The following is a 10,338-nucleotide window of genomic DNA, read 5'->3' on the forward strand; positions in this document are numbered from 1 at the left end:
TGTTCAAACATCTGAAATAACTGGCAGTAAGATTTGATTTTTTTTTATCAGGCAAATGACCATATTTTGTTAATCCAAAATATATAACCAATTTCTTCTTTCAGTTCAAATGTGTGACAGTTATTACATCAAATAATACATTATCTAAGTGTATACCAAACCTTTAACTTGGAAATTATACAAAATTATACAAAATCCTAATTAGATATATATTAATCTAATAGAAATGCTGAGATAGGTGTGATTTTGATATGTGTAAATGTTACACAGTGGTCTTTTACACTGACTTTCCCATATTGAAGTATCCTGAAATAAAACTCTGGGCTCTCGGTTGCTCTCTAAAGGGTTAAATCCAGCGAACATCCCTGGTTGTCATGACACAGACTATTTATTTAGCTCATTTATCGTGTCATGAGCTGTGGAACGATAAAAGCTCCTGTTGCGTCGATGCATTGCACTGCTCAGTACAGAAGAGTGTGCACTGCACTCTGCAACGTTAACATCCCCCTTTAACATCAGCTATTTAACTTGTCGGCTTGCCTGCTGTTTTTCACGCTGAAAGCGAAACAGTGTGAGCCGAAGGTAGAAGGCTTATTAATCAAGCTGCTCATCAGGCTGGGTTACCTGCAGCTGCGCCTCCTGCATGTGACAAAAACACGTTCAAAACAAGATGCCCGTAGTGTTTGATCTTCATCCTTTATTAGAAGGCATCCTTTATTTATGACAATTATACATTTGTGTGCTGAGGTTTAATTTAACCTTTCTCTGTGCAAGGAGCGTTGGGTTCGAAGGTCTTGCTCCAGGATCCAGAGACGAGGCGATTAAGGAGCGGACATGCAGGGGCTTTTCACTTTCATTAAATGAAATGTAATATTAGTTCAGGTCTTTGTTAAAACTTGAAAGCTTGACTCACTAACCTCTTAGCCACCACTGCCCACCTCTTAATGACACATTGTGTGCCACATTCATCCTTTTATGAACTTTCTAATGGTTTTCCAACAGCAATAATTGTCCACATACCTGGAATGACGTGCCAAAAGCGAAGAAAGTCTGTCCTCTCTCTCCCTGGCTTGTTTCGGTTTATTAAAAAAAAAAAAAGTGTGTTACTCCAATGAGCCAATCAGAAATCAAACCCTTTATAGTGTCATCGGTTTATCCAATCCCAATCAAGGCAGGCTCCTCCCTTTGACCGTCTCACAATTAGGCAGCTCTCTGGCACATGGCACCACGAGAGGAAGCACTTCATTTTTCCAAGATGGGCATGTGTGGGCGGAGCCAGTGCCGTTCATACAGACACAGTAGATTCTGAATGCAGCTCCTATGATCCAATATTCAAATGAATGAAAAGCTGAATTTGGGGCAATAAACGTTTGAATACAACGTTTTTGGACCAATGAGACCCACGTGAAAGTGTTGAAAAGCTGTCGACGATATGACCCCTTTACATTATGTTGGCTCTAAAGTAGCTCAAAACACCGTGAGGTTAATCTTGACTTCCGGCTCCAGTCACTTCAACAGCAGGTCGACATTCGGGTGAGGTGTTCATGAAAGCTCTTTTATTTTTTTATTATTCTTGGTTAGTAAAAAGATACAAAAATATCTGGTTACATTTTACAAACTGTGCATGGCAGATGATTTAAAAATAACAGACAGGATGTCAAAGCAACCGGCACGTGCCGAGGAGCACCGGCTCAATCCTACAGCTGAAACACAGAAAACGGCTCTACGCATGTGCGTTCATGTCAAACACGAGGGGAACAAAGAGTCTTCAGGGGGGTAAAGGGGACGAAGACTGGTTTGAAAAGACGACGACGTTGTTTATGGGACAGCAAAGTGTTGTGCGGCTGCGTCGGTGAAGGGTTGTGGTCTGACGCGACAGCAGACGGCGACCCCTCCGGCTCCGGCCGCCGCCGCTACCGCCACCACACTGCGGACATGGCAGCCGTTTCCCTTGGCGACTGGTCCCAGAACAGCAGAGTCCTGAGAGACGGCGTGACAATCTGTCAGAGTCCACCCGGAGGGACAGGACACCTCCGCCTGCAGGACGGAAATGGACAGAGTAACAGTTACTTCGCTGTCTGCAGGAAATACAACGTAACGTTCACAGTATTGTAATTAGAAGCCTAACCACCTGGCGTCCGTCCGCCGATACGTTTTCCAGAACGCGGCACTCCAGAGACGGGGCGTGGCAACACACCGCATGTGACGTGACGCCGTCTTCAACCGGGCAGCGACTCCTGGGGCCGTGATGCGGGCGCCAGTCGGCCGGGATCTCGGACGTGGACCAAGATGTGCAACCTGGACAGAGAAGGACGGCGCGTTTGCAGGTGCAAGTGAAGCTTGAGCATGTCGTCAAGCAGTCGTCCTCAAAACAGACACTTTAGGATCATTGTGCAGGCAGGAAATGGACGGTATGATCTAAAACCATTTAAGTGCTGTAATCACATCTTGAAGCTGCAATTTTACAACGCGCATAGATATAGTAGCTGCTATTTATGCATTGATTGCCATGGTAACTAGCTCAAAGTGAGGAATGTTATCCGGAAACGGCTTCATCAGAAGAACCGTTTCTGCTGCGGAATAAAGAAGCAGTGCAATAAAAGGGTTAATCTACCTTGTTATGTGAAATAATTGATGCCGCTGTCAACTGTTCTATTAAAAGCCTCCCGATCAACAGATTTAAAGTTCACCAAAATAATAAATACAGAAGTTGGTATTAGTAATTCAACTCGTGTTTTCTGCATCCACTACGATCCTCTTTTCTTGTATTTGTAATTTAGATATGTAAATACAAAGTGCTTATTTCTCATGTTGATGGAAATATGCGTGTGTCTTCTTGAACCTTTAAAACCTTCACATTAGTTTTTCTTTTAAAAAAAATGATTTTTTCCACACTTTTCAATTATTCGTAAAAGCCTCATGCAAACATATTTTTTCCACCAAACACAATTTCTTTCAGCTGCCTTCATTCTTCTATTTGCATTATAACAGTTTATGTCAAAGCCAAGAGTTTCTTACGGATTCAGAGCATTTATCACCACTCCCCATCAGTGTTCATTAAGAGGAAATATCCTTTTACCAAGAGTCAGCCTTTTTCTTTAAGTTTAAGAAAAAAAATGTTTAATTAAAATTAAAATTGAAACACAGACCTCACATCAGATAAACCAGGGTGGAATAAGTCCACAGATGAATTCATCCACTTGTGTCTGAAAGGATTGTTCATCATCGATCTATCTTTGTCACTAATGGACAAAGATGGGGAAAAAATAGAGAGCTGCTGCCCACCGGGATCAAAATCATGAAAGAAATATAAAAATCATGACAATCTGGCAGGTGACCTCTCCTACAACTGAATAAATAGTAAGTGTAACACAGAAAATAACTCCAAATTATGAAATCAGCTTCATTTCCAAAAAATATAATGTAGCCGTTATGACATTTGCAGGCGATTTATAAAGATGTTTTGAAGAGGAAGCATTGAATGGGCATGAAATAGTTGTTTTTTTGTTGCATAAATATCCCAAAACTGGTTAATAACAACCTCTTATCATGTAAAAAATATCAGTAAGTCTTGCACGCTAGTAAACATTACTACTTGTTAACAAAGTCTGAGCACTTTGGAAGTGGTGTAACTTGAAAATCAAACTTGAAAAACTAAACTTACAAGACCAGAAATTATGAAAGTGTGGATGACGTGGTTTTGTCATGATTTCTTCTCAAAAACCAAAAAAGAAATCATCCTCCATCTGATCCCCACATCTCTCCTGCTCCTGCACCAAAACTGAACCTGTTGGATTTCTGCCAGCTCATTTATATTCGATATTACTTTTTTTAATTTAACTTTATTTAACCAGGAAAGTCCCATAGGGATAAAAAAACAACAACATATTTTTCAAGGTAGTCCTGGTCAAGAGGCAGCAAAAACACAGCTACAATTTCAAATAATTGTCTTCCTCACAATGTTTTTGCACATTTTAAGGTATTTGGCCAAAACACTTTTTATTTAATTTTATTCCCATCACCGAGCCACAAGGCCCACTATTTTTTAATATCAAAATATACTATTTTGGAAATTGGGGAAAAACAAAAAGGCTATCTGTGCTTTGCAATAGTTATATGTCATGAATACTTTAGACCCTAAACTGTCTGTCGTGATTTTAACCTATAAGAAATGAACGCTATTAAATCACCATTTATTTAATGACGTGATAACGTTGTTATACAAGAAATAACTAATTGGCTTTGTTAGTTAATGGTTGAATATGTCCATTAAACTTGTTTTAAAAAGTTTTCCGTCTGGCTGTCGACTTGTACCAACTGTTTAAGTTTTGGCCCGCTGTGTATTTAATTCCACATCCCTGCTTCAGCGTGATAGTTTGGTTCAAGGTAACATATCACAGCGAGTCCTTCTGACGTCTTGGTCAAGTCTTGAAAGTGTTATAGTGTTATAGTGTTATAGCGACCGATTGACGATGGCTGCAGCCTCATGTGAGCTGCTGTCACCTCCATTGTTTACAGCTCAAGGAGAAAGCAATAACGTTGATCTCTCAAAGTGTCTCCCGAACGATCCTGACCGTTTGACGTGAAGTCTGATGTGACTCACCGGTCAGCTGGTGCTGCGGCCCGACACAACGAGCGTCGCGTCCCGGTCCGGGACCAGCGTGGACCTGGCACTGCAGACCCCTTATGACGCAACAACGAGCCACGGCGTGCACCCCGCCACCTCCAGGACCGTTATATGCGACGCACTCCATTTGTCCGTTTGTCACCTGCAAGCGCAGGTCAGACTTGAGGTCAGAGGTTTTTTTGTTTTTGTTTTTTTCATTTACAGATGTTAGCAGATGTGTTTGAACTCACGGTGATGGTTTCCCCCACACGGGCGCCCTGCGCAGCGTAGCCGCTGCAGCCCATCATTTCCTCGCCCCGGCGGCAGCGGCTGACGACCCCGTCGCCACTGACCGCTCGTGACCTGTCCGACCACACCGACCGACACAGCAGCCGCTCACCTGGAGAGGAAAGAAAACGAAAGCGCGGGACGTGAACGATCGTGATCCCTGAGCACGTGCGTGAAGTCACAGGTTGCGAGTCACGAACTTGTCGCGGCGACGTCGGCGGCCGGCATGGCCGCGACCAGGTTGGGAGTGGCGAGCTGATGTGTTTCAGACAGAGACAGGAGGTTGACCGTGTCGCTGATGGAATAATGGAGCATCGTCTGCAGAACCTGCACCGGGGACGCGGCCTGACTGGACGACAGGATCACCGCTGCTATTCCTGCAAATAAATAAAAGAAAACTCAGCATTTATTGAAACAGGATTTGTTTTGTTGTTTTCGACTGGGTCCCAAGTGAAGATCTTTCTTTGAGTGTGTCCATTTGTGTTTGTGTTTGAGTGTGTGTGTTCTTGGCGGTGGGTGCAACCGGCCATCGTGTGGCGTCACAAACCGACCCGCCACATGCGCCGCAGCCTGAGACGTTCCGCTGCGGGAGGTGAAGCAGGTGCTGCAGTCGCTGCTGGCGCTCACAATGTCGTCGCCGGGCGCAAACAAATCCACGCAGCGTCCGAAGTTGCTGCCACCTGCTCCCTGCGACATGAGCTGATCCGCCGAGTTAACTGCCCCCACTGTGATGACCTGCACACACACACACACACACACACACACACACACACACACACACACACACACACACACAGAGAGAGAGAGAGAGAGAGAGAGAGAGAGAGAGAGAGAGAGAGAGAGAGAGAGAGAGAGAGAGAGAGAAGCGATCACTATCTGCACCATGTGTGAACACACCAGGCGCTCCGGGCGCAGTGCTGGGTCACCTCAGGCTCTGAAGCGGGGGAGTACAGGCAGCTGTCATCGCGGTAGTTCCCCGCAGCAGCGATGACCACGGCTCCACTGGCCACCAGCGCCCGACAGGCTGAGTTGAGCGAACGGCTGAAGCCCCCGACAAATGGCATCAGTATGACCGCCGCCGCATCCACTGGATGTGCCGCTAAAGTGGCTTCGATGTACTCCAACCCTGCAACAGACGGGAGAGGGACGGGTGTAGACCACAGATCGTAACCGTGCATGGAAATCTCAGATGTGGTTCTGCATTGACTGAATAGCAAATTAAAAATATGTGAGCATCACTGAGTGGAGGACAAGAATAAAATGCAATAGTAGTAGTAGTAGTAGTAGTAGTATAAGTAATAGTAATATTAATAATAGTAGTAGTGGGAGTAATAATAATAGTGGTGGTGTTGGTAGTAGTACTAGTGGTACTCCTCCTAATAATAGTATTCATAGCAGCAGCAGAGTTTGGGTGAAGCCGGACCTGCCAGGGCTCCAGCCAGCGTCCCTTTGCCCTGACAGTTGAGCACACGGACCAGGTGAATGGCGACGCCGCGAGCGACACCGGAGTCGGCTCCGCTCACGACTCCTGCCACGTGCGTTCCGTGACTCTCACACTGGCTGGCCTGCAAAAGGAGAGGTGATTGTGAGCAAAGCGGATCTCAGCGTGAAGAACTCCTTCCTGCTCAGCCGCAGTGAAAAAAATGTGCACATATTCTTTCTCCCGCTGGCGTCTGTGACCTGTCTGTGAACTCTGACTCCATCCTCCTCGGGGACGTTAGTGAAGTCTGTGATAAGCACTCGTCCTTCAGTCTCCCGGTGAGAGCTCTGAACGCTGCCATCCATCAGGTACACCTCCGCCTTCCCTCCATCATCTGCAGAGGACAGACTGTGAGTGGCTGGATCGGACGTGATTAAAGGAAAGCAGTCGCTCCCGAAGCTCCAGCGGACGGTGGGAAGCATCTATTTAGCTGCAGGGCTGCACCTGGAGTTGCCGGCTGAACTGGTTTAACTCTGCAGATGCAGCGAAATAAACGTGAATAATACAGATGAAAGAAGCCGGATGACGTGGAAGAAATAAAAAAAAGTCGCAGTCTTTGGTAGAGGGAAGAGTGTGAAAAAGGACAATGTAGGATGTCGTGAATGGAGGAGATTAAAAAAAAAATTGCAATAAAATGACATAATAAAATACACGTTCGAGTTTTCCAAATGCACAGGGAAAACATGCAAAGGAAGGTATGTACTGGGTATGTTCTTACTGTGAGTCCAGATTACTAACCCACTACATAAACAAACCGATTTACAAAGTACCTCCTGAACCACACATTAACATGTTAACTTTTTAGGGACTGAAATAATATATCTATTTCTACAATCCAAATCCACGTGGTGGCTGCAGTGAATATTCTTAATTAAATATTTGTAAATGTTGAATATGCTTCACTGGTAAACATTTATGAAGTTACAGTCAAAGCATTAAAATGCTTGAGATAATGTTGTGTTGTGTTGTTGTGACGCGTTTGTGCCCACGTGAAACACCTGAGTTGCCATGGTGACATGAGTTACCGCTGAGCCATTTAATTGCGATTACACTGAGGGAGGCTCATCTCAAACTCCGACTTATTGCTCAGAAGTTTTCATTCATTTGTTATCATGTTTTCACATTAACAGAGAAAAGAACAAAATGATTCCATATGTGAGACTTGATGTTTACACCTGCTTTTCTAATAATCTGCGACACGTAAAGAGTGACGGGTGCCGGATGGAGACTCACTGGGGGGCGTGTACGTCCCGTTCTCAGAGAAGATGCCCCGGGGCTGCAGGAGCCGCTGCAGGTTCCAGGGGGCGCTCTGGGCAAAGATGGACGAGTCCTCCTCAATGTAGTGGACGTGGGGCAGCTTTAATGCCTGACAGAAGCAAAATGAAACTTACTGGAGAGTTTCAGAAGAAAGAAACGTTTAAATACAAGCATGGTTGTAAACAAGTGAAGCTGTTCTTAGATGGTTGTGTTCCCATCATAATCTAGACACGCGTTGGTTGCAGAGGCTATTATTCAATTACATATTTTATATAACTGTCTAAAACACACTTTCAAAGACTTGATGACGATCCCCCTTCTTTGCCTCATATTATAAAGACTTCCATTGATGCAAAAAGCCTTAATGCAACACTTAAACTCTTGCTATTGCTTTTAGGACTCAAATTGCTTTTGCTGAAATTGTCCAAATGTGGGGTTCCTAAAAGCCCATTAGTCTCCACACCTGCATGTTTAACAGTGTAAAGACTTGCATTATTATTTCTCTCATATGAGTCATATAAGAAAACCTTTTTTTTTTCACTCTCCCCTTCTTCCTCTCAGAAGGTCACGCACACGCTTTCATCTCAACCAGGATTTATTGCTGTGATTCGTTTTATTTTGGTCTCGGCAGACGATCCATCCGCAGACTGCAGCTGCCACAAAATACTGTCAGGCTTTTGACAAGCCTCAAGATCATTTTATGACAGCCCGCGGTCCCAATTAGGAACCTGACAGTTTCAGAGTTTCTCCTTTTTCCTTTTTCTTTGTCTTTCTTTTTTTCTTTGGGGGGTAGGGGGCGTACATTTTTAGACTGATCATGGTCACGTTGTGACTTCTCGGATCAGTTCACCAAATCAATGGCATCTGTCTATTCGTTGTGTTATATCTTTTGTTTGGCTTTTTTTTAAATCTGAGGCGCATGCTGTCCGGTGAGTTTACCAGGTGAATGACGTCACTGTTCATCTTCGCCACAAATCCTCGCAGTGGACCGGAGAAGGTCTGCAGGATCTCCAGGTTGTGGCCCCTCTTGGTGACTTTGGCTTTCAGCCTCCTGGCGGTCCTCTGGAGTTGAGACTCGTGCGTCCCCTGGCGCAGGATGACCAGGTACTGACCGGGCACTCGCCACGCCGCCTGGAGCGCAGCGCGGGGAACAGAGAGTACAGGTGGTCTGCGTGCGAGCTGTGGTGTCCACATGCACATACATTCAAGGCATGCTTTCAAAATCATTTTTCATATAAAACAGTCAAAGCTCTCGCGAAGTATTTAGCCTGAAAGACAGATTCCCCCAGAATAACCTCAGAAAATAATAAAAGTAGCTGGTTGGAGGTCCCCGGTGAAGGTGCGCACATCTCAGTGGCGGCTGATGCGCATCGGCGTTTTGCACTAAAGACACGGTGACTCTGGATGGAGATGGTGCGCTTTCACACTCGTGAACGGCTCGTGATTGCGCCTTTACCTTGTTGCACCTGAGGAACTCCGCAGCGGGCTCGGCTCCGGTGCCAGACTGAGTGTCGTCCTCGCGGATCAGATCCGGGATCATCTCGTCGTCCTCGGGGTAATCCTGCGCGCACGCGGCCAGAGATGCGCACAAGCACAATGCATATCCAACCCAGGCTGAGGTGCGACGCATCGTTTCACACCTTTTCAACTGTTTACCCCCCCAAAAAAAGATCGCTGCCTGCAGCTGCTGCGCGCGCTGATCGGAGTTTTTAATTTCAATCTGACTTGTCCAGATGTTTTGGTGCGTCCGAGAGCTGCGCGCGCTCTGCGTGCCGAACAGAGAGAGCGCCTCCAACCATGTAGTCAGATCTCGGAGAATAACAAAAACACAATGAAAAAAGAAAAACAGAAGAAGAAAAAAAAATCAAACAATTGATTCTTATAAATTGAGGCGGGGACTAGTGACGTCTGCTCGGCTCACGCCACCGTTTTTGTATCGAATGATTGTCCTCCGTTAAAAACACCTCTTTTCGAGGAAGAGTCATGTTTCATCCTCTCCCCTAAACCACTGCATGTCAATCTGGAAAAAAAAAACCTAAACCCTTCCTGTCACTTTGATTCACTGATGCCGTTCAAAACATAATGTGGACAATAAGAGTTTGAGTATTTGTTCAATCCTGAACCTCTCCATTGTGCGCAGCCATGAACAGGATACTAATAACAGGATATCTGTGATTTCTTTCCATAATCTGTTCAGAGAAGCAGAGCTGAGACGCGCTCAGAGAACCGTGGTTCACTATTCACTGTCAAGCACCAACATTTTTGTTGAGTTCCACTCCTTCCAATGTTCTGTGAGTGGGACTGATCAGCTGCTCCGATCAAAACTGTTTGTTAATCTTTAGCTAAAACTGCCTAAAGAGGAACCAAATAGTTCGATTTTTTTCACCAAAATGACTGATTAAAACGAATAATAGAAGATTAAACTTAAAATATATAAAGACACATTTTTAGAATTGAACATTAATGTAAATGACGATTTAAAATGATAAAATAGACTAACACCTATAAGGATAACAAAGTAGTTTCAGCCCTATAGAGAGATTTCCATTTGAATTTCACTTTACAAGGTAAAAGCTTCTCACTCGCACCTTGAACACTGTGTTTTGTTGGTTCTTTACAGACAGGAAGTAGAAGATCTTTGTGGACTTTATCGAGAAGGAAAAGAAGTGCTTGTCCATTCTTCTCATGAATAAGATGTGATCAGTGT

The 10,338-nt window shown here is 44.7% G+C and overlaps 1 protein-coding gene across 1 annotated transcript; it reads right to left on the reverse strand.

The window, feature by feature from the left end:
• Positions 1-1,540: 1,540 nt before the first annotated feature.
• pcsk9 (proprotein convertase subtilisin/kexin type 9) lies at positions 1,541-9,365 on the reverse strand. Its single transcript, XM_080506815.1, has 12 exons — positions 9,088-9,365; positions 8,571-8,762; positions 7,608-7,740; positions 6,575-6,708; positions 6,318-6,459; positions 5,821-6,020; positions 5,446-5,629; positions 5,095-5,271; positions 4,858-5,006; positions 4,604-4,769; positions 2,132-2,298; positions 1,541-2,037 (listed from the first exon to the last, which is right to left on the reverse strand). The coding sequence occupies exons 1-12, from the start codon at positions 9,259-9,261 to the stop codon at positions 1,819-1,821; spliced, it is 2,037 nt and encodes a 678-aa protein (XP_080362941.1). The 5' UTR covers positions 9,262-9,365; the 3' UTR covers positions 1,541-1,818.
• Positions 9,366-10,338: the final 973 nt, after the last annotated feature.

The sequence above is a fragment of the Blennius ocellaris genome (assembly GCF_963422515.1).
Source record: "Blennius ocellaris genome assembly, chromosome: 12".
Lineage (NCBI taxonomy): Eukaryota > Metazoa > Chordata > Actinopteri > Blenniiformes > Blenniidae > Blennius > Blennius ocellaris.